The 24,676-nt window shown below is 38.2% G+C and overlaps 1 protein-coding gene across 9 annotated transcripts; it reads left to right on the top strand.

The window, feature by feature from the left end:
* Window positions 1-1,796: 1,796 nt before the first annotated feature.
* Window positions 1,797-22,802, top strand: CCDC62 (coiled-coil domain containing 62). 9 transcript variants are annotated; one of them, XM_073313657.1, is made up of 14 exons: window positions 1,797-1,884; window positions 2,989-3,149; window positions 4,553-4,745; window positions 6,189-6,355; window positions 7,650-7,751; window positions 8,097-8,268; window positions 8,347-8,448; window positions 9,675-9,763; window positions 10,920-11,020; window positions 12,383-13,153; window positions 16,964-17,144; window positions 18,734-18,865; window positions 20,166-20,258; window positions 21,992-22,802. In XM_073313657.1, exons 2-13 carry the CDS (start codon window positions 3,114-3,116, stop codon window positions 20,250-20,252), a joined length of 2,133 nt encoding a protein of 710 aa, XP_073169758.1. In that variant the 5' UTR covers window positions 1,797-1,884; window positions 2,989-3,113; the 3' UTR covers window positions 20,253-20,258; window positions 21,992-22,802. The 9 variants fall into 9 exon arrangements, with proteins under 9 accessions (XP_073169758.1, XP_073169761.1, XP_073169763.1 ...); XM_073313662.1 differs by lacking the exon at window positions 1,797-1,884 and adding an exon at window positions 1,911-2,243 and having other exon boundaries at window positions 4,540-4,745; XM_073313656.1 differs by lacking the exon at window positions 1,797-1,884 and adding an exon at window positions 1,912-2,243.
* Window positions 22,803-24,676: the final 1,874 nt, after the last annotated feature.

Raw genomic sequence — 24,676 nt, 5'->3', positions numbered from 1 at the left:
ATTTGAAAATGTAGAAAAAAATCCAAAAATATTTAATAAATTTCAATTGGTATTCTATTAAGTGTGATCATGAGTTAACTGCAATTAATTGACAGCCTAGTAAAACTGTATTCTCACTTGACCCTTCCCCCTTCCCCCCTTTTTAGATGATCCAAGTGGAAATCAGTTTGATGCACTTACACTTGTGTAACTCCTCTGACTTTAGTGGAGTTATTTAAATTGGTGTAAATTAAAAGTGAGATCAGAAATGGGCCTCAAGTTCCCAAGATCTGTTAATAGTTTCATATTAAAAGGGTTGATAGAGCAAGGAGCACTGAAAGAATGTAGGACAAGCTTTTTGCAACAAATACTGTAAGATAAGATTTGCATGACTCCTACCAGTCTCATGCTATACTGGCTCATATGGTTAGTTCACTTAATACGTACGAGTCTGGAATAAACAGTATCTGGAAATCTGACTTCTGGTTTGCTGCTAGTATAAAACTGATAGAGTTCAAACCAGGCCTATATGCTTAAAGATAAATGTTTGCTGAATTTAAATACAGTGCTAATTAAGAAACTGAATATTAGGAAAAAGTATTGTGAATAAATGTGTCAACCTGGCTGAACAACACACCCTAGCTCTTTTTTTCAGCTTTATACTATGAAACTGTAACTAGTTATGTCAATCATGTAATAAAGATAATTCATCTTTTAGAAAGACTTCAACTGATTTCTTAGTAGTATTATAATGTAACTGGCTTGAGAGAAATTCAAATTGTGGTTAAACCAAACCACCTCTAGGCCTAGGGCCCAAATTTCTTCAATGTAGGCATTATATTGATGTTGAAAGATATTGTTTCATCTGATTGTAGCCACACCTTTGTGACAAATAACTAAGTAACTTCATACCAAAGACTTTTCCTGCTAAATGTTTTAGCAGAGGTAGTCTGTAAATTGATGGGCCAGAACTGATGTTGGTACTTGAGTATTACGAAATTTCTCTTTGCAACTGTTACGTTCAAATTTTTAATAAAGGGGTGCTACTGTGATGACTTGCAATATATATACAGTAGCAGCTAAAGCTTCTCTGATAAAGTGGTTTTAAATACACCTAACTTCAGTCATCACAGCATATAAACTGATTAATTAAAACAATCTTATGCCCTGTATCTGACAAGCAACAACTGCCCTAAGATGTTCAGGATATTAGTCACCTTCATAGAAACACCCCTTCTTGTGGCACCTGCATCTACGTGCCAGGTTTTGTTAGATATGTCTTATGAATTCAGTTTCAAGCATATATGTTTTCTGTAATTTCACCTATTACACTACTGCATGACAGCAGAAAAGCTCAATCGTTCTAAATCCCTAAAGTGTATTAAAGTACAATAATTTTATCATGACAAGTTTCATGTAATCATAAAATTAGATAAAATGAAGTGCCCTTAGACTGCACAGAAGTACTTATAAGTGCACATAAGTAGCCACTTATACAGTACTTCTAAAAACTAAATACACTTCCTCTTCAAGCTGTGCAAAAACCAGATATTTCAACACTCTCTCCCCCTCCGCACTAACGAAGGGCAGAAATGGAGTAACTAACCCACTCCGTTCCCGTTCTCCAGGGCAAAAGAGTCTGCGTGTCCCCGAAAGGGGGAGAGCTGCACCCCCAGTAGCTGCCGAGCCAAGGGGCGGTCGCCGGCCGGGCAATTAACGCCTATTGGGGGGGGGGGGCTGGAAAAGTGGCCGGCAGGGGGCGGCCGTACCCTGGCCCCGCCCCGCTTCAGCGCTCCTTGGAGCCGGAGTTCCGAAACCCTCCCGCCCCGAGCTGGCGCGGAGAAGGTGGCGCTTGCTCGCGACCCAACGGCTTTAACCGCTCGCGCGGCGTTCGAACTGCTCCAGGTAACAGGTCCAGCGCGTGAGCCGAGTGACGCAACCCGATAGGTGGGGCTAATGGAGGCCGGAGGGAGGGGTCTGTGGGCCGGCTGAGGCGGGAGAGCTGCGATGGAGGCATCAGTTAAGCTAAGCGGGATCGCGGGGGATTCAGCCCCTGGATGGGAGACCACACGTCGGTTGAGGTCTGCGGCTTTGTGTGCTTCAGCTGACGATGGAGTGCAGCCAGGAGCTGCAAAACACGGCACGACCCGGCTGTGGAACTAGAGCCGGCGGGGAGCGGGATTAGGGTTTCCGATCGGCTGGGGCGGGGCCCTAAACTGGAGAGCTCAGGACTGGAGCGGCTGCACAGCGCGGACACCGACATGGTATAAAACTCGCCAGGTGCCCCCGATGCTTTCCCAGCAAGGTGGCGACCCTGCCCAGCAGCCTCCGAACGGGGGGCGCCTCTCGGGGAGGGGGCTGAGCTCCCAGCGGTTCCCTCGGATAACGGGCTACAGGCTCTGGACCGACCGCACGGAGCTCGGCGGCGGGCGCGGGTTTCCAAGCCGGGCTCCGGCGCGGCCAGGGGGCGCCCGGGCCTCCCCGCGCCTGAGGAGCAGCCCTGAGGGCGACTTGGGACGGAAGCGCTGCCGCGGGATGGCCAGGCGGCTCCCATCGGCCTGTGGGAGGCGGCAGCGCGAGCTTGGCCTGAGCCCCCGGGGGAGCGTTTCCCCTCAGCCCGCCTGGCACCCCCAGCTCTGGGGCTGAGCCCTTAGTGCCGGGGGAGGGGGGCGGCGAGTAGCCCCTTCAGTCCCGCTGCCCCTGCGGGGAGGCTGGGGTTCTAGACCTTGAAGTGTGATTTAGAGAGGAGAATGGAGGCCTGGCAAACTACCGGCAGGGAAGTGGTGCCAGGGACGGGAAGAGAGTTAAGGGTCCCTGTGCTACAGGACAGAGTTTATTGGCAGCCCGTAAACAGAGGTCTCTTACCTAGTGACAGGTTTCAGAGCGGTAGCTGTTAGTCTGTATCAGCAAAAACAAGAGGAGCCTCTTTTATGTTTCCTCTGTTTCACTGGATGACTTCAGAGTATGCTTATACCAGTATTCATTGATGTACTTTTTAAACTCTTTTAGCGACCTCATTGTACAAACATACCTGCCCACCACGACCTACAACGCTTCAAACTGAAACTTAAAATTGTAGAAAATATTTATCCAGACCCATTAGTAAGTGGTGAACACCTGATCGCAGAATACCTATGAATTCATCATTACCTCTCTCAGCTTCACCCCAGGTAAAAAAAACCAAACAAACAACACTTTAAATATGTAGCATATATACAAAAAGAAAAGGAGGACTTGTGGCACCTTAGAGACTAACCAATTTATTTGAGCATGAGCTTTCGTGAGCTACAGCTCACTCCATCGGATGCATAAAGTGGAAAATGAAGTGATCGCTCTCCTTACAATGTGTATGATAATCAAGGTGCTGGAAATGGCGAGTGAGTGTGATCACTTTAGATAAGCTATTACCAGCAGGAGAGTGGGGGGTGGGGGGAGAGAGAACCTTTTGGAGTGATAAGCTCCCATTTTTTCATGGTCTGTGTGTATAAAACATCCTCACTGCATTTTCCACTTTATGCATCCGATGGAGTGAGCTGTAGCTCACGAAAGCTTATGCTCAAATAAATTGGTTAGTCTCTAAGCTGCCACAAGTACTCCTTTTCTTTTTGCAAATAGAGACTAACACGGGTGCTACTCTGAAACGTAGCATATATAGTTTAACAGGAAAGCATTCATTGAAGTGCAGAGAGCTTCAATCAAAATGCTAGGTATTAGCTTTTCTTCAAGTCGTACGTCAAAGTAAGTTGGAGAATAGAATAAAGCATGCTCTCCTACTTTATACATCTTTGTAAAAAGAAACATTGTAATCTGCTCTAATTTAATGTTAGTAGAATCCTGGAAACCTGTAACGGTACAGCAAGCTGAATATCTCTGGGGATTGTTGTGTAGATTTAGGCCCTGGTCTTACAGACACTTACAATTTTTGTATAATTTCTTCAAGGAGATATCCTTAATTTTACTATCAGGAATAAAATTAAGCGTGTGTGTAAATGTTTGCAGGATTGAGGCCTGAGGTGGTATCAGAGGCTGAACTGTTGTTTTAAGTTACTTTATTCTTCATCAGATAGTTATCAAGAGTTAATAAATGTCAGTGTAACCAAATAAAAGAAATAAGGTTTGAATACTCCCCCCAAAATGCTAAACTATTTGTGTATTTATCAAAGTGTAAACAAGAAATCTCGGATTATCTGATTTCAGATGTGAAAAGATGTTTAATTTTAGATTAAATTTAAAGATGCTAACTAATTAGCGGGTGATTATTGCCACATTATCGATTCTTCTTTTAATGTTGGAATTTGGTTATTAAAAGTAAATTACTATTTAGCTTTAAGAGTAGGCTTTAATTGAGCTATAAAAATGCAATTTCTTTCTGATTTTTATATTGAAATTTAGGAAGACTCTAGTGCTCTCCTTGGGTTTATTTTTGGTGATTTTAAATGGCTTATTGAAATGTTTGTTTTAAAAATACAAGTAGCCACCTCACAGCATTATATAATGACATAACATGTTAATTAGATAGTTTTGTGATTAATTTCTTGTTGCTTGTATATGATGGAGCAGTTTCTTTCTGTAGAATCCTCGCACAGACCTTGAGAGCAGCACCATTCAGAAACAGAGGAAAGAACTCCAGCTGTTAATAGCAGAACTGAAAGATCGTGATAAGGAGCTCAATGACATGGTTGCAGTGCATCAGAGACAGCTACTAGCCTGGGAAGATGATCGACAAAAAATACTGACTCTGGCAGAACGATGCAGCAAGCTAGAAAGTAAGTACTGTACAATGTAAGGCCCTGGTCCTGTCAGCAGATTCTTATGGGTAGATGTTTGTGCCCTTGCAGAGCCCCCTCTGTGTGTAATAATGTTACAGCATGTAAAGGATGTTTTTGATTTTGATTTTTTTTTTCCATCTTTCCAAATGTAGTTGTCAGTATTCTTTCAGAGACAACAACTTCCTCAGTGGTACTAAAATGGTCTGATTATTGATTGGAAGGAGATGGACCTGATAATTTGATGATCTTTTCCTTCTCAAACCACATGCTGATTCCATGAATCCTTACTAATGAAAAGTATCATTTAAAAAAATTGCATCATAAAATATGTAGGAAAAAGCACATAATGTTGTAAATCATATCTTAGGAGTATTGTTTTAATGTAGCAATAAACTATAGCAGAGTGTCCTTAACTTGGCTATTTGGGATTTTTTTTTTTTTCTGAACCTCTCTTGTTTTTTAAACATTCCCTGGATTATTTGGATTTTACCATCTCCCTTTCTGTCCCACAGAAATCTAGCTGCTCTTCCTATGATATCCTTATAATTTAACAGCCACTTTTAACCTGATTATAAAAATTATTTGGTCTATGGAGTATTGTGGAGTTTAATTTTCAAGTCACATCCTGCTACTGAAAGGTCAATCTGGTTGAGGTGCCCCTTAAATTGTGACTGTCACTTTTTGTTGTTCATCCCTTTGCTGTCCCCTTATCCTCAGTGGTGTGTCTTCTTCTGTCAGCCCCACAGGGTACTTATTTTTTACCTCTTTCCTCACTAACTTTTTCCTCTACATTCTCTGAACATTAAGGGTGTAGGGATTTTTGTGTTATTTTAACAATGAGATTTTAGCTCTGTACCATCAGGAATTAGTGCACAGCTGTGACATCATCAGGAAGCCACTGCCAGCCAATCAGAATGAGACTTTGGGTGATCTGTCCCCTCAGCCATGTTTAAATGGTATCTCACAACAGAATGAATATTCCATGTGTCTTAGATTACCATGGAAATACTAGAATGTCATGGAGGGAAGGATCTCTTTAGAGCTTATTGAAAGATGATTTGTGTTAGAAACTCTGAAAGCAGCAAGATCCTTTGCACTTCTGAAAGAAACTATTACCTGAAAACAGTTATAATTTTTTGTTTTAAGGACTGTAAATTTACTTCATTATTATAACCTTTTAACCTGTGTAGAATTTATATAAAATACATATTGATAACTCTCTGCAAACTCAAAAATGTACAATTGAGTAGGGAGGAAATATGTCAGGTAAAAATCAATACGTCTACTTCAGGATTATGCCACTGTGCATCCATTTCTAGAAATTAACACAGCATTTTAAAGTACAAAAAACATGTAAAGTACTTCTACTTTTTAAAAGATGGTATGCGAAACATCATTTAAACTATTTGCTCACATTAGATACCTGATCTCTTTCCTCAGATGAACTACACAAAAGAAATGAGATGATAAGAACACTAACACAAAGATTAAAGCTCTTAGAATCTCAGCAGAATGATCGTAGGACAACACTTGAAAATACTCAACAGAAGCTTCAGGAGCTGTCTCAAAAAGCAACAGATACAACTCTTCATTGTCAGGCCCTGGAGGTAGGTATTGGTTGTGTTCATGCAACTCCCACTGAAGTCTGCAGGTATTTTCTGTATATAAGGACTGCAGATTTAGGCTTCTATATTGTTCTTGTCTTTGGGTCAAATAACACTAGGTTAAGGTATTACTCTAACAAGGTTTTGTGATTGCGGTCTCTATTTGATTGGTTTCTGGGGAGCGCCACTTACCAGTGAGGGGATGCCAAAACTGCAGCCATTAAACTGACCAACTGCAGTACTTGCCATTTTATTATGAACAGTTTTAGAAAGCCATTGCTATAAATTTAACTTGCTATCATGAATTATAAAATCTTGTCATCAGTTTAAAGATATGTAAGTAATTAAAACTGCAGATTTTTTTAAGGTCTTTTTGTTCATTTGGGAATTATAACTTTATCTATCTAAAACACAATTTAAAAATACTATTACAATATAGTTCAGTAATACTTTGCATTTTCTATGTCCTCTCTTACCTGATGATCTTTTAAACATTAAGTGTCACACAAGCTCTATAAGGCTGGTAGGTGGTAGCATAACCATTTTACAGCTGGATAAGAAGAGGCACGGATTGGGTAAGAGGCTTGGCTGTGATCATATGAAAGAGCTGGGAATAGTACCCAGGAGTTCTAACTCCTAATGCCCTGTTCTAACCAATAGACTATAATACAGAATGGGATATCCATAAGTTTAGCTCTGATATATACTAGCTGAACAATGCAGAGCTGCCTCTGCTGTCTCTTGTTTTATCCCCTCATTCTCTGTTCCCTTCTTGATCTAGAACTCTTTGGAATAGTGTTTCCCAAACTTGGTGTTTCAATACTTAGGAATTTCTGAACCTTGCTGTTAATTCTTTTTTTTTTTTTTTAAAGGTAAGAACAAAAACAAAGTGAGCTGTTAATGGTATTAAGATTTTTTTTTTTTAAAGAGTCCTATTTTATCCATCCAAAACTTGTTGCTATTTAAATAGTGATTTATGTCTTCAAAGCCATTTATAAATTCTTTCACCACCCCTCTTCATTTTACAGATGGATAATCTAATGCACAGAGAGGAGATATGACTTGTCAAAAGTAAGAGTGTAAATTGGAGGACAACCAGGATTAGAATTTAGGAACAACTGGCTCCCAAGCCCCAGTTTCTACTCTCTAAACTATGTTGCCTCCCTCTTGACATTTATTTAAAGTTGTGCATATATTTATCAGAAGAAAGAGCCCTTTGATGTTGAATTACTGAAAGTTTATTTAGTAACAGTGTAACTAGTCACTAGTTGATACTTTTTTCCTTCCTATTTATTAGGAGAAAAATCAAAGTCTCAACTGTTCAGTGTTGGAGCTGTCTGCTAAAATAGGCCAGTTACAAGCTAGAGAACAGGAACTCATTACGATGCTAAAGCTAAAGGTAACATCTATCATCTTCTCACTGCATGCCAAAGTATCTGAACAAAACTCCAATGCCATTACCTAATGTGGTGTGATCAGATTGCTGGATGGTTGACTTGACTGAAAGTGGAAAAATCTTCAACAAACCAGAAACCCATGTATTCAGAAAGTATAGTGGACTTCTGTAAACACATTTCTGATTGTCCAGAGTTCAGAGCAAGTCGTCTTCAATTCAGCATGAGACTGTTAGTAGAGTGGGAAGCTTTCACTATTGCCTCAGCATCTACCAGGCAAAATGAGAAGAACTAGAAAAGAAGATAAAAGAAAAAATATTTAAGTATGTTTTATTTTCTTATTTTTGTAGGACAAAGATATACTTGAAGCAACCAATCACATTACTGAATTTACGTCTAAATTTAAAAAGTTGGAAAGTGCATTGCGTGCAGCTAAGATGGGGGAATCCAGTATCAATAAAGAAAAGCAGGATTTCAAACTGAGACTGAAACAACTAACATTTGAAATGAATAAATTAAAAGGTAAGTAATATAACTGACACCTCCTCCACTGTAAATCTGAGTGTATACCTTTCACTCAAGAACACACTTTATTTTAAGATGACCTCAGTGAAAAGACAAAAGAAAATAATGAACAGCGGGAAGAAATCATACGCCTCAAACAAGAAAACAACTACCTGAAGAATGAGCTCGTACTTAATGGTGAGTGAAGGGCTTTAGTGCCCAATTCTTGATGAATCAGAGGTTTTCAGATTGTGGTCTTTGCAACACTTGCTGGTGGTCTAGAGAGAGCTATCTCATTGTATCCTTCCCTTTATTGGCCCCTGTTAAATTATATTAAAAGAAACTAAAAGTATATTCATAGTATTGCTTTTCTACTAAATCAATTTATGTAGTTGCCACAGGGATCTTATGTGAGCATGAATGGGAGGGAAGGTGGTTATTTGGATTGTGAATGGGGGGGATAGGTGGTACAGGGGTCAGTCTCTGTGTTAGTGTTTGAGAACCTCTGATATAATGTATTAGTAACATAGGTAAACATGAGTGACATTTTTCCCCTTCTTTCACCACTGCATAGAAAATGGTGAAACAATTAAAAACAAAAAAATGACTCTTAAACCTAGAGCTAATAAAAAGACAAGAGTCTGCAACATGGCTGAGGCTGAGCTTGTGAGGTGCTGAATACCTTCAGCTTCTACCATTAGCAGTAAACAAATGTTGGAAAGGAGGGAGAGTGTTCATTTGGCTGCTATTCTCCCATAATGAACTCTCTTGGTTTAAAATGCCCTAACATGAAGACCTGAATAGCAAAAAGGAGTGAGTGTATGTCTTGGCATGTGCACTTTGCATTTGTGTGTAGATATTGCTGTTACTGCAGCAAAATAGTACTAAGAGAATGGCAAATTGCTGCTCTTCCATACTTCAAAATGTACAATGGAGGTTGAAAAGACTAAATAAGAGATTCTATCCCCTGTTGCGGGGAGCTTTAAGCCAGTGACCTCCCCCATCTCATCTGCACCAAGCATTGACCCCTTGTGTTTAAAACCATACTTGCAGCTGTTTCCCCCACACAGACACAAAGTTGGAATTTATTTCTGAGTTTGCTTTTTCATAAAGGAATCTTAAAAATATAACAACAAAGATAAGCCAGTGAGTGATGGTAATATGAAATGTATTTTAAAAATATTGCTAAAAGTTGGGTGCATGTTGAGGTGAAAAACCATACCTGAATGTTTTATTTAGTTGGCCCATGAGTTATAGAAAGAGGTGTCTGTCTTGTTCATGAAAAAGCATTGTGTTGATCTTGAGACTTTTTAGGTTAATATTACTTTTTATGACATTCTCTCTTGTGTGTATTTGAGATTTCTCTTGGCTGTATTTCGTTTTGCACTTTGATTTCTATGGGGAAAATAATTGTTTTAAAACAGTTGAGAAAGCAAATAGACAAGATCAGCTTCTTCAATCTGCCAAGTCTAAACAAGTCCGGACCAACACAGAACTGTCCAATTTGCGGCAGGTATGATCCTCATTGCATTTCTTTTCTGTGTTTATGAAGGCAGTTTTCAGTAATAACATTTGTCTATATAGAACTATATACAAATAAATAGAATTAACAGTTCAATTAAGTAATAAATTTTGTTCACTATTGCTAAATCATGGACCCACTGTAGATCTTGAGCTGCTTATGACTAGTAACCTATGGTATAAATCCCTATTTTTTACATACTGATTATAGTAAGTAATGGTTAGAGCACTGATTTATGTCAAAATGTTTGGTGTTGTGACAAATAAGTTCCATACCCACACAGACTTAGGCATGTGCTCAGCTTCACCCAGTGGGAGGAGTCCCACCTTCCCAGTGTAAAGTTAAGCACATGCATGAGTTTTTGCAGAATTGGGGCCTGAGTCTAGGGGGGAAAATGACCATGAATTAAAATAAACAACTTTACCAAATATGCATTGCTTTGATATTTAATAAGATACATTTTCAGAATAACTTGTCATTATCTGTGGAATTAAATTGTAAAAATTTTGGGCCTTGTTTTCTGAGCACCCACACTTCCTATTAAAGCAAATGGGAGCTGTGAGTGTTCTGCACCTTGGAAAATCAGATCCTTTACGACTGAAGTGAATTCACTTGGTATTAAGGGGCACTGTGCTAGATGTGCTGTCCTTTTTCAGAAGAGAGTTAAAGCCAATGTCCTGATGACTTGGAATCTTTAAATGATCACATGGCACTTTTTGTAAGTGTAGCAGTGTTTAGTCTGTGTGTGTTTTGACCATAATCCAACTCTGGTAACTTTTATTCTGTCTATACGATTTCCACATAGTATTAATTGAATATAGTGTTCTGTACTTCTTGCCTTACAGTGTTGTGTGGTATTGTCCTATTTTGCTAAGCAGCTACTGTTTTTTTTCAATCAGGGATGGCTGCATTTTTAATAGGGTTTAAAGTAATTCCTAGGTAGAACCAAATCTTACATTCCCATTCCCCCCAAACTTCCATTGGAAATGCAGGATCAGACTTTTTTTTTTCTGTTTGAATATCAGTGTTCGATTGTAAAATGCTCTGGAGATCTTTTGAGATGAAAAGCAGTATATTAAAGTAAGATGGCATAATATTCCTTGTTCTTCAGCGTTTCACTAACTGTTTTATCACTGTCTGGAAGTAGATCTATGTAAAACAGCAGCATGATCTGCAATTTCTTCATTTCAACTTGGAGAGTTCTCAAGAATTGTGGCAGAAACACAAGGGGGAGGCACACGAAACAAAGTAAGCTTGGTGATGTGGCTTTCATAATTGTTTAAGGAGAGAATCAATCATGTATGACACATTTAGTATTCTAAAAAAATGTATAATACTTCAACACTTTTATACATTAAAATATGACACCTCTGGCCTGTGAGCCACAAATATGCAATACTGTTCTCATGTAGTTTTCGGTTATGTGGTCAAGAGACATAGTGTATGTTAGTCACAGACTAGAGCATCGGCTGAGTCAGACAACTACTACTACTGTGTAAGAAATAAAATTTTATAAAATCAAATTAGAGTAAACATAACAAATCTAGTCATAAACGTTTCTAGTAAAATAAGCCATAGTAAAAATTACTATTATTCACTATACTATCTCTTTATGCCTGCTTAATCGTTCTACCTTGTAACATTTCTTTAATGAATTTGATCCCTACTAGTGTTTCAGATTAAGTGCCTGTCAGGCTTCTGGGGCTTCCTTGTTTTTTTGTTTTTGTTTTTAATTAGTCAACATTAAGTTACTGTGCCTACAAAAAAGTAGCTGGGAGCACTTTAGATGAGTATTCTTCTAGTGGATGTACCTTACGCTATTCTTAGCCACATACTTTTAGCTGCATGCTTTTCCTCAAAAACGGTGTAGAATTCAAACAACTATTTTTTTTACACCAAATGACTTTTATTCCTAATGCCTGTTGTTTGTACATGTGGTTACATGTACAGTATAAAGCTTATATTTTCTCTCACCTTTAATATTTTTTGTTATTTATATTGAATGTTAGCAGTGGTTCTCAACCTGTGGTCTGCAGACCCCCGGTCTGCAGACTATATCTAAGATTTTTCAAAGGGGTCTGGCACCTCCATTTGAAATTTTTTCAGGTGTCCACGGATGAAAAATTTTTGTTGACCACTGTCCTAGATTAAACTTTCCTTGTTTCCCAGCATGAATTCAATCCTTAGACTGATACGTTGGTGTCCATTTCTCTCTCTTTTGTGAAACTGCTAAAGAGCGGTCTGGAGATATGGAGCATCATGAAACTGGCCTATTAATAGAGTGTCTAATTTTTAAAAATTCAAATGGCTTTTGTTTTCAGTCTGGAAAATCAGAGCACAATTTATAGATTCAAGTAGAATTCCTACAGTATATAATATGGGTAAAATATAAAAAGACTCTCTGTTCCTGATCCTGCAATGTACAATGCATGGATTGATAGCCCCTCCAGTGTGTCAGTGGGGTTCTGTGTGGGCACAGCTCTTTGCCTTTGTATTGTATATCTAGCACAGGATGAAGCCACAATCCTACAAAGTATGGTTTATTACCAAATACAATTCAAATATTAAATGCAGTATTTATAACTAGAGTTCTTTATCATGCCATTGTAGTATCGGTTTGGTATTATCAGACCTTGAAAGTAGCAACGAAAAAGACACAGTTAGCAGTGAAGGCACTCAGAAGATACCTAAGGAATATGGGACTACACAAACTCAGAAATGCAGTCTAAAAAAAATCTGTAATATGTGTGAAGCAAAGAATAGCCAGCTAATTAATGTGTCAGACATGGAGGAAAGTACCTTGGCTCACTTAAATCAGCTTCAGAAAATCTGTAAAGGTTTATCACATGGACAAAAGACTTTGTTTATGGAAGATGAAAAGCAGAATGCTTCAGTAAGCACAGATGAACTAGACAGCAGAACTGTATCTGATAGAAACAGTATGAGGTCTGTGGAAGGCAGGGAAACATCTCAAACTTCACAAGATGTATTTCTAAGCAGAGACCAACAAAACTTCAGAGCATCTTTACCTATACACGAGCATTGGCTCAACTTCAGTCCTCATTTAGATTCATTGAATTGCTGGCATCCTGGGTCAAAGCAGTCTGACAGAACTGATATTGAATGTAATGATCAGACAGAGACAGTGGGAATTTCATGTGACCGAAAAAGCAGAGCGTCTCCTGGTACACTTCCCATAGATGAATCTGGCTTCTGTACTCTTAACTCCATCATAGATAAAGCTGCATGTTATAAGCCACTAACAGATCTGGAATGGATGCAGATTTTCAGACCCATAGAAGGAGATGGAAATGTGTGGTGCAGAGCAATTTGCAACTGTCTCAAGACTGCACATGGAATAAAAAGTACCAGCTTAAAAAGGTTATGTATTGTTACATTTGAAAACCCAAATCTATAGATACAGCTATAATTATGTAGAGGCAAGTGGGATGGAGAATGAGTTTCTGCATATTAAGAAGTTTTAAAGAAATACTGGTATATTTTGCAGGCTTTGGGAGCCCCCTAAGGAAACATTTATGTACGTAGTGTTATGCTGACAATAGGCAAGGAAATTCAAAGCTCTGACTATTCTGATGGATATACCATGACAGCAGCTGTTCACTGAAGAGCACTTCGCTTCAGTTTCCCTCCTAGATTGCTTAATTTTTTTCAGTTATCAACATTATTATACAAGGACGTAATCCTTTGGATCACTTTACAAAGAATTCATCCCTGTTCCCACTTAGCTCTCCACTAGACACAGAAGAGGCCCATTTCTTCAGCTGGTGCAAATTAGCTAGCACAATTGATTGCAATAGATTTACACTGATTTACACTAGTTGAGGATCTTGCCCAGAGACTATTTTCCAACATCCAATTATATGAACTTTATGTAGGGGCACGTTTAAAGTACTGACTCTTCCTTGTTTGTTTAAAACAATACAACAACAAAAGTTGTATAGGTCCATCTCCGTTCAGGGACAAAAGCTTGATGAATAGGCATCCGTTTGAAATGGAATGCTGTTCCAGAGCATTCCCACATAGCTTAGTTTTTGCACTTGTAAACCAGCTTTTTCATTTGGTTAGAGTTACTTTGTACTGTCCATAAATCATCTCTCCCCCTCTACTCCCCTTTCTTCTACCTCCTCCATCCCACCCACCCCAAAAACCTTGCACCCTTTCCTAGAAACCCTACACTCCCATTCCAGTGAATTCCTGTTTGAGAATTAGTTATAAACTTTGTTAACTTAATCACTTTGCCTCTGCCCCCCAAAAGTCTCACTTGGGAACATTCAACCTTGGTAGTGCAGGGAAGAGTAGATGTCACTTCCTTCTGCCAGTGAAGGCCACTCTACCTTGCATGGGATTTGCTCTGTGAGGTGCTTCTACTGTTGCCTCCTGTGAGGATTTTTCTTCATAGGAGCCCAACTGATGGAAGATGTGCTGTCCTGGCCACATCCATTTCCCAGCCAGTGCTATCCTCTTTTGGAATCTGCACTATGCTTATTCGCTCCTTGGATGAGGGGAAGTTGAAGGTACCTTTTGCCACAAACCCGCTCAGTGTGAATTTACTGTTGCTTGGGCTCTTTGCTAGGGTTTGCACTCTTATCCAGGGCTTGACTCTTGATTCTGTAGTCTCTTGGTGATAGCTTAATTGGGTATTCAGTCGGCAAAGGAGGGTGCTTCCCTTGTCAGTCCATCTGACATTTTGGCATGAGTCATTGCCGTTTTTGTAATAACTGTCGAGGGATCTTAACTCAGCTGATGAATTGCCATATTTTTATCATGAGAGATTGTGAAATTTTATATTGATGGCATAATCTCTATTTTATATACTACAGTGACTCTTTCTGTTGTACTAACAGTTGCTGCATTTTGTTTAATGGACGTGAATGTGGGTTATATTTTTGAAGTTGGAGCACGAAACTGGCTGATCACTGTAGTGTTGCTGGCCTGCACTCCATTTGGTTTGAACAAGGCCCATTTGTATCTTGAACCAAACCACTCATGCCAAATTCAAGCCTGTTCATTTCCTTTTTCCATTCCGCACTCTGTCGTCTTCAAAGCTGGATCACTGTGTGGCGTGACCTCCTAAACCAAGAGTGGTAGGCCCTCAACTTCTCCTCATTCATATCCCTCCTAAAGGCTCACAAATGTTAGTACATGTCAATCAAATGCACTCTGGACCGTACCATTTTATAAGTGGGTAACTAAAATTAAACAAAACAGTTCTGAGAACCTCTTCCTTTGTGTCTTCCAAAGCATCTTTTTTAGATTGTAAATTCTTTGGGATAGGGAATGTCTGTATTGGCCCTGTAAAGTGTGGTGCTTAATGGTGGTCCTTAATGAATGTCGGGTTGCATGTAAAAATGCATTTGGTATTTGGTAATTCCCTATAGATGCAGAAATGTGTCCAAAAAGGTGCTTTTGCTTATTAGAGAGGGAGGATCATAGGAAAACATGCTGAGAGATGGTCAATTCTTAATTTTTAACTTTTTAAAATAAAAATAACACACAACATTTAAAAAGCTCCATTAAAGTGAAATTGATTCATTTAGCAGCTGGAAATAAACAAGTCGTTGCACAGCTAGAAACTACTAGTAAACCCCTGAACACACATGTAAACAACTGCGAATAAGCTGCAGACTACACTAGGCATTCTGTGTAAGCAGACCACAGGATGCAGGTGATCCTATTTATTGTTTAGAATCATTGCAACTTGCTGGCTTTCTAGCAATTATCCCAGTTCAGTGTCTCTAACATCTATTTAGAGCACTAGTACAGTGCGTTTCCTGTGCTGCCATATGTGAATAGACTGATTTCTGGTTGGCTGAAGTTTTTATTATTTTTTGGAAAACATCTAATTAGTATTAGTAAGTGGCTGGTCAAACTACAGAGCAGTCAGAGAGGTTGGCATAGATTCCATGTGGTGTATTGCGACAAGATGTTTATCTTCTTGAAGTAGTTTTCCCCCTATCCTTGAGCAATATTCTTATCAAGGGTAGAAAGTAAAATTAATTTTTATTAGAGAAAGAAAGAAAATGTGTAACATTCAGTTCCTTGGTGGGCATATTTTGGGAGTTCCTATTGTTGAACTGAAAGTAAGTGTGCTAGAGAGGGCTTTGTGATGCTATGGTTGAGTATCCTGATAGTAGTGGGTCAGTGTACTTGGACACTGGTATTGTGTTGGGTGTGACTATTACCTTAACTTACAATTCAATTGCTTTTTTAATATGTGGTGGTGTGAAGAAATATACTTGAACAACCTGAACCCTAAATTAATCTTTTTTTTTTTTTTTTTTTTTTTTTTGTATGCGGAATTATGTATAGGTTGAAGTCCTTTGGCATAAAAAAGCTTTACATACATATTAAAATATTAGCGATATCAACTTTGGAATTTTCTCTCTTCTGAGTATACTACCTGGTCTAAAGTTCAGCAGAGAAAGCTGAAGGTATAAAGAGATAATGCTGTATGTGAAGTCCCAGGCTGAACAGGTCTTGCATGCTGTTGGGTGTGTGTCCAAAGGTCAGGCCTGATCCTACACTGCCTGATGTTTACCTCCTGACATCTGAAACAATACACCTTTAGCTCCACACTCTGAAACCCTATCCAGGCAGTTGAGTTTTAGCTGTAGTTACAATTTTATGAAAAATAGTATTTAAATTCTGTCCCCCCTACCCACTCTCACCAAAAAAATCCAGTGTAGTGAAGGGTGGGAGGAAGCTGACCAGTGATGTCCAAAGTGCGCAAATAACTTTTAAACTCTTAATATTTTTGCTTTAATATTTAAAGCTACATTTTTAGACTTGTTTAAAGGAGGTTTTCAATAAGGGAATAGGTGGAGTCAGAGTATGAAAGCATGGGGTGCTGCCTTCATTTAGATATTTTGAGGAACCTTGATACTTTTTGTGCTGTCGTTTAAGGTAAACATGCTAAGCATATGGTAGTATATCTGCTTCTTCATGAAAGTATTTCAGGATTCCTCTCTTGTATTCAGAAAATAAGGCTGGATCCATCAAAGCACTTAAGCATGTAAATAACTTTAAGAGAGTAATGTCATTAACTTAGTTAGTCATGTGCTTGACTGCTTTGCTAGATCAAGGCCTAAGTGTATTTATATTGTATTATGACTTTTCTTAGTGAATTTACTGGTGATATTGTTTCAGAAAATATCTTAATTATATTGACAGTGAAGAACGTGTGGATCTGAATTCCTTTTACTCGGACTTTCCCTGTTGTTTGACGTCCACACAGAAGAGAGATGGGCCCCAGAAATGTGAGAAATTCTTCGATGCAGACCTCCCTTCAGAGATCAATAACTTATCAGTGATTCAGTCAGCAAATAAGTGCACCAGTCCTACTATCAACTATGTCAGTATCTAGCTTCATAATGTGGTACATTTAGTTTTAGGATGGCTAAAGTTAGAGTGAATTTACTTTCACAAAAGAGTGAGTTTGCGTCTGGTTTTTATTCTGTCTCCCTTCTATATATGAAGTAAATTAGACTTTTTAAAAGGGTTTTAAAGTGTATAGTCAAGTCACAAATCATGTTTAAAAAACCTGATTTATTTTTTTTACACTGAGTTATAGATTATTAAAACTGGAATCACTTTAAAAATCTCACTTGCTTGTCATGTCTTTGCCTTTTAAAAATATTTTAAAATAATAATTAATTTCACTTCCAGTTTCCCACCATGAGTTAGCATGATATTGCAATATTTAGGTCGCAAATGATGCAGGGCAAATGATGCTGGCCTTATTAATGGTGCCAGCATAGGGGGCAAAGCCAGAGGGTCTCCCCTTTGCATCAGGGGACCAGGTAATAGCAAGCATGCTTGCATAGCGCTAGTCACCATTACTCAATCCCAGTAAATCTTGGGATCTGAGATTAACTGGGTGTTACTATTAGAGGTTGATGGGCAGAGGTTGTTCCTTTGTTCTGCTTGCTGACTGGAAACTTCCCTCCTTCCCATCTCTCTATTCGTATTCTTCTTAGTCATTACAATATTGCTGTTGCGTGGTTATAATCTGCTTTTGCACTGTCTTGATTCCACTTGTTGCCAGTCTGTGTTTGCTTTTTGGGTTGTGCAGGTTGGATTTATTTATAGATTGCAGGAAATGTTGAGCAGATTTCTATTTGCACCTTTTGTGGGTTTTGTTCTGTCCACTGATGAGGATTGCAACTCAAGTTTGATCCTAGGAGCAGGAGGTTAGTTCACCATTCCCACATAGGAGACTTCAAATCAGTCATTAAAACTATTGGGGCAGGCATGAATTGTCTCTTGGTCCCTCTCTGATATGGTATATCCCCAAATTCCCATTCTTTACATTATTAGGCATCAACCCACCATTCTGTTTCAGTATCATTTGGGTCTGTGGGAACCCCGTTGTGTGAGGAAAATGAGCAATAACCCAGCACAGCACCTTTTGTGGTGTCATTTAGGCTAACTGAAGACCTAATAGGCCTAGGATTAGGATCTGGGCCTAAGAATTAAGCATGCCTCTCTAAATCTGGAGATATGCTGCTTGTCTATAAGTATAGAAATGGGGGAAGATCACATTTTCAGTTACCACCAGCTGTCTCTCCTTTCAGCAGCTGCCAGGACAAGTTGCTTTATTGAAGCTAGTAAGAAATTTGCTGCCTTTTCATCTATTTGAAACACTAGCTTTTGTTTCGTCACTGGCACCTGTCTTTAACAGTAATGGAGTGTGTATGTGTATATGCATAGCAAGATGCAAGCTGTTACCCTGCACAGACCTTTCAATGGAAACGTTAGCATTTAAATTTGTAACCATTACAGATTCTGGAATGGCATTGTATGGTACAATGTATTTTCAAAGTTAGGTTTTTTTTTGTTTTTTTTAAATAATGCCCAGTGGTAATTCTTCACATTTGCAATCAGTGAACATGTTTTAAAATGATCATTTAATAACTTTGGTTCAATTTCTGTTTCTTCTAGGACTCCTGTTCACCAACAAGTAAGCTCCAGCGTTTGCTGGCTGAGTCTCGACAGATGGTTGCTGATCTGGAGCTTAGCACGCTGCTCCACATTAACCCTTGTTGCAGTCCCAACAGCAGCAGTGTTAATATGGTATTTATCACTTTCATATGGCTAGATTTAGAATGTTGGGAAGAGTTACTGTGAACATTCTTTTCCTTTTGTTTGGCTTGTAATATGACATAGACAATGCACTCTTAACACTTTACCGATGGGAAAATGATTGGATATTTATGATAGTGTCTGAGCTAAACTTGGCTCAGTCTTGCACCCCTCTGTCTTCATATGATCAGGACAGAATTTGGCTTATGTGTCTAAACACAGAGAAGGAAGTTGTTGTTTTGGAGCAAGTTGTGGCAGGACAGCAGATAATGAACATAATTCTGATCTTAACTCATCCTTTTCTTATGCTTCGTATCGTTTGCCGGGAGGAAGGTGATATCAGAGATTTAATGTGTGGTATATATGATCTGTTCTGGTACAGGCATAAATACTCATTTTTAATAGGTTAATTTCTTTAGTTCTTTCATTACAAGATTAAAGATAATGTATTAAGTCTCAATGGAAGTGCATGAAAATAATCTGTATGCAGTTATCACAAAAGTAGAACTTATCAGTGTGCCCTATTAGGAAGATTCTGTACACAGAATATTGATATATTAAACTTTGAAGTATGAGCTGTCTTCAAATATGAAGATGAAAACTTCGATCTAGTTTCAAAATAGTTTTTAAAAACCATATTTAACAGGGTTTATCTAATCTACACTGGCCAACTAATTTGGTTTGAAACTGAGTTCACTGAGGCTGTTTTTAAATTGGGCTTTATACCATTTAAAGCTTGATTTTAAAGGATCCAACATAAGCCTTTGGCAGGTGTACGTTTGTCCCTGCTGGGTTATGCTCTCTCTTAATTTTAGTTATTTTCTGCTATCAGCTGGGGGGACAGTTATAGATGGATTATAATGATTGAGATTATTTTATTATTCTAGGTGTAAATGAAACTCTTCCCCTACCTCTTTGCCTTATGTACTCATCATCACATTTCAAATCTCATCTGAAAATTTATTTTTCTCCCTAGCCTATACCTATTAATTTCACGCTCCTGCTACAATTTTATTTTTACATCATAACTGTATTTTTTTGCATGAAAGACAATGCTATTTTGTAGAGACTATTAGGTGCTGTCTTAGTGGTAGATTGCTCAGTTAGGGCAGATAAATGCATATGCATATCCCTACTTCTCGGGTGAAAAGAAAAAGGTGGGAAAGAATGAGATGAGTTGGAGAGCACATAATTACTTTTCTCCAGTTTTGAACTCAGCAGCTGCATCAATTTTTATGATCTACTATGACATTCTTAAGTCTGTACTTAATCTTTTTATTTTGTATTATAGACAACAGAACTTACAGAAGCTCTTTGCAAAGCGCAGCTGCCAGCTATGGAAGAAAGTGAGACAAAACTTTCGCTGTTTTCTTTATGATCTTGAGTAAGTCTTCTTTTTTATTTTGTAATGTTTACAAATGCAGCAATAATATGTATTCTTTTACTTAAGATGGGCCTAGTACAAAGCTCTAAGTGCATCTACAATAAAACCCATATACATGAGACATATAGCAGCAAACCGATGTTAGCTAATGCAGCCAGTAACTCCTCAGACATCTCCCTCCAAAAACCCTTGGGCAGTTAAGCCTTGCAACTAAAGCCCTGATCCTGCAATTCAGTCCATGTATGTGATGGTCTGTGCCGCACAGAACCCCACTTAAATTAGTGGATCTCTGGGAGGGCACAGCAATTCTTTCCATGTGCAGCAGATTACAGGATGAAGGCCTGAAGCATTACTGGACCAAAGAAGTGGGGAGTGAATTCTGGAGTCAGGGGTCCTTTACTGAGAATGTTTTGTCCCCAGCTCCGAGAACTGCAAATCTATAGATGGTCATATGGAGCTGACCTCAAGCCTCAAGGAAATAAGGCTGACTCTAAAGTATTATTTGATAGTGTTTTTGTTGTTCCACGCCTCCCCCACCCCGCCAAAAAAAAATTCCCACTGTCCAGCACCACCAATTGGTGTAGACAAGGGACTACTAGTGTAGACAAGGGACTTGCAGCCAGCAATTTAAGCGCCATGTTGTCTAGACCTATTCTGAGCAGGGTGAGATGACATGGTTAAATGCTGCTTGGGTATGAATCAGAGTTAGTAACAAAGGAAAAATGCTGAATTAAAAAAAGCCCACGATAGATGCAGCCAAAGATGTATAGAATCTTTAAGCCATTGTGGGCTTTATATATCAATACCAACAGCCTGACTTGCATCTGGAAACCAGTCAGGCATGGAGTGCTGATGTGATATGCTCAGAGGCAACGCACTGCAAAATGCTGAGCAGCCTGAGCCTGATCCAGCAGAGCACTAAGAGACTGTTTAACTTTAAGCTTGCGAGTGATCTCATTTACTTCAGCCAAGAGAGAACTGAAGAAAGGCACTTGTCCACAATCACTCACTGCAAATCCTTAACAAATACTCCTAGAGACTGTTGCATAGTTCCTATTTAAACTCCCTTAAAAATTGATATAAATGAATCCAAAACAATCATCACAAAGTTTATAGCAGACCAGAAATAACTTTTAATGTATGTTTGTACATTTTTATTTAAAGGCATAATCAATTAATGTTAACTGCTTTGAAATCCTTAGCTGGAAGGTGCTCTGTCTTAATTTCCTATTTAATTGCCAAAGCTCTGGCCATCTTGGGCTTCATCAGTCTGTCATTTTTCCTCTAGAAAAGAGAGAATAATTTGGAGGGAGTCTAAAAGCCCTAAAACAGGTGAAAGCAATGAGAAAAATGATACTCTAAGCTCTTGGTAGCTATGGCATGCACCCCGGTTTGTAAATCCTGACTCTCGGGATTACATAGGGGAAAGAGGAGTAGTCCTTGTGCAATGAGAATTGCAGACCTGTTAAGTGTTTACACAGAAATGAAAAGAATCTATGTAGCGATTAACATCCAGTCATGTCCCTGCGGGAGACTGCTCATATGCACTTCACTCTATAAAATAACCTTTTTTTTTTTCCCCTTGACATTTCATGTCTTTACTGGTATTTCTATTTCTATTATGCCATGGAAAAAAAAATTTAGAGTCGTAGTTTCAGTTTGTACTATTAGTAGTAGTAGTTGTCACTTTTCAATATGTTTTTAACTGAGTTTTCCCCCCCTCCTTTAACTAGATTCCTTGCATGTTCTCTGGAAGAAACAAAGATGACATCCAGACTATCTGGCAGGAACAAAGACGATGTTGTTGTCCTTATTAATTAAAATACATTTTGAGAACTGAAGATCATTACCACATTTCCGCTACAATGGACAGTTACTAAACATTTTGGCTCTACCTCTCATGAATGTTTAAAAATTTTGCAAGTGCCAAAAAGATGTGACCGTATTCTAGAATGTATTCTATGTTTGTGAATAATAACTTAGAATTATGCTAAGATGAAAAACTGCTTTTTTTTATAGATCAGTACTCAGGTTAAATGCTAGGGTTTGTTTTTTTTTTTAAGTAATATAAAATGCATAATTCTTTACTCCATGAAGATGAGTATTTTTTAAAATATAGAACTATTATTATTACTACTTCCGTAGTTGTGCATAAATATTTGGTATTTACAGTGTATAACAGCAGAGTGTTCACTCTGTTTTAGTTCCGGACATTTTGCCATGTAAATAGATATGAATAATGTTTATAAGAAGTTGTTAATTAGTGAAGTAACAAGGATATACCTCCTACATTGCTGAAATTTATGAGACCCTTCATCCACAAGATGGGCAAAATAACTCTCCCCAGTCATGGGCTTGATATGGATGTTGATATGGATGTTTTTAGCAGTATATGACATGGATTTAATGTGTAGTCTTTTTAAATATTTTAACTATGCCTTTTGTATCTGTGATCTATTGGAAAAGTGGAAATGATCCATTATTGCATTTGAAAATATTTTTAACAAAAAAAGGCCATACAACCTAATAAATTCCATTTTTTCACTTCTGAATCTCTTCCTTACATCTTAGTTTTATGACATATAACCAGTTATTGACCACGAATGTACTAGGTCTCAAATTTAGCATCACAGCTCCTATCATGTATAAACCCTGGCTTGCTCTGTGGCACTGGTGGGAGGGAGGGATCCCTGCTCTGAGATTTGCATGACAAGAACTAGTATAAAACAAACTTTCAAAGTAATTTTTAAAGCAGCTGAGACTCAAATTCCCTACCTGCTAATGAGCACTGCGGTTAATATTCTCAAGGACTACTATTAAGTGTAGCATTGGAGTGCATACATGGTAAGATCATGATGCTAGCACTAAGGCCTGGTCTATCCTCCGTCTTTACACCAATTTAACTAAATTGGTACATTTAAAAAAGCTATTTTAAATTAAATCAGTGCAATCTCCTACTGTGGATGCATTTATCAGTTTAAAAGTATTCATATCTAACCAACTCAAGCTAAATAATATAAACTCTTTGAAACTTGTACATGTGTTCATACCAGAGGGGTTGTACTGATTTTCTTTTAATTAAATCAATACATAAAACTGAGTTTAGTTAAGGTGCAAAAACTGTGTAGGCAAGTATAAGAGTTAGTATCTTGGTCATATGCATGCTTTATTAGTGCTGCTGTATTTGTTTGGATTCATGTCTGGCATACTCACACACACCACTGTGTCTTAATCTTGTTCTGAATATGGTTTTCTTTAGGCATGAGATGATTTGGAAGATTGCAACTCTCAAACTGAAAGAGAGGTGAAATACTTGAGTGAATTTATTCATGAACTAACACACCTGCAAAACAAACAGATCATGCTCTGAGGCTTTCTATGGAGATTCAAACTAAATCAACTACCTAACAATAGGTTTCAGAGTAGCAGCCGTGTTAGTCTGTATTTGCAAAAAGAAAAGGAGTACTTGTGGCACCTTAAAGACTAACCAATTTATGCAACTCTTTGAACCTGCATCCGATGAAGTGAGCTGTAGCTCACGAAAGCTTATGCTCAAATAAATTAGTTAGTCTCTAAGGTGCCACAAGTACTCTTTTTCTTTTTTACCTAACAATAGGGATCTTTGGAAACATATACTATTAAAGGAAATTAGACTTTTATTTAACTGCTTTCAGATAGAGTGTAGGTGTTTCCAGCTACTTGGCCTTTCTAATTAGAGGTCTGAGAAACAGAAGAAGATAGCAATGAGCTTTTTGAACTAATTTATACGTTTTCTGTTAATGTAGTTTTGTATAGAGAAACAAGCTTGATTTTAAAATAAAACAAAAACACGCCTGGATTCAGGAAAAAGCTTCATCAAATAGAAAACCTGGAGAGAGTTAACAATTACACAGTACAGACAGAAAAATTAACATAATTGTCTCAAATATTTTCCTTTTCCCTTAACAGATAAACTGGAACTCTGCTAATTAGGGCAAATCCTGCTAAAGCCCTGAACGTAAAGTATCTCAACTCCTAAAGAAAGCTGGTATTTAGATGTCTATATTCAAATATCTTACAACACATAACTACGCTATTCTTGAACTAATCACAACAGATCATGGTTTCAAATAATTACTTTTTTTTTTTCTGTATGCATTTAGTTTTGGTGACTAATCTTATGAGAAAACGTGTATAGGATCATTCCAATTCAAATACTTTGTTCTATCTATAAATGTTGTAATAGCTTAATATATTATCAGTTAATTTACTCAGCAATTTTTCTATTATAGCTCACTTACAGCGCTTAAATGAACTAGTCTGCTGCAGGAAAAAAATCAATGTCTTAGGTAATGAAGAACTTTTAGTGAAACAAAAGAATAAGAAAAATTCCTCTTTTAACTCACTTCAGCTGAGCTGCCTATGAAACACTGCCAGTT

This window comes from Lepidochelys kempii, chromosome 15, assembly GCF_965140285.1.
Source record: "Lepidochelys kempii isolate rLepKem1 chromosome 15, rLepKem1.hap1, whole genome shotgun sequence".
Lineage (NCBI taxonomy): Eukaryota > Metazoa > Chordata > Testudines > Cheloniidae > Lepidochelys > Lepidochelys kempii.
The sequence above is the reverse complement of the archived record's forward strand: the minus strand, read 5'-3'. Positions and strand labels throughout refer to the sequence as shown.

What these genes read in the sequence shown, in the direction of transcription:
- CCDC62 (XM_073313657.1), top strand. Translation starts at nt 3,114, where the DNA reads ATGAATTCATCATTACCTCTCTCAGCTTCACCCCAG. An exon ending in TGAAATGAATAAATTAAAAG is followed by an intron (nt 8,269 to 8,346) that starts GTAAGTAATATA and finishes CTTTATTTTAAG; the next exon opens with ATGACCTCAGTGAAAAGACA. An exon ending in GAATGAGCTCGTACTTAATG is followed by an intron (nt 8,449 to 9,674) that starts GTGAGTGAAGGG and finishes GTTTTAAAACAG; the next exon opens with TTGAGAAAGCAAATAGACAA.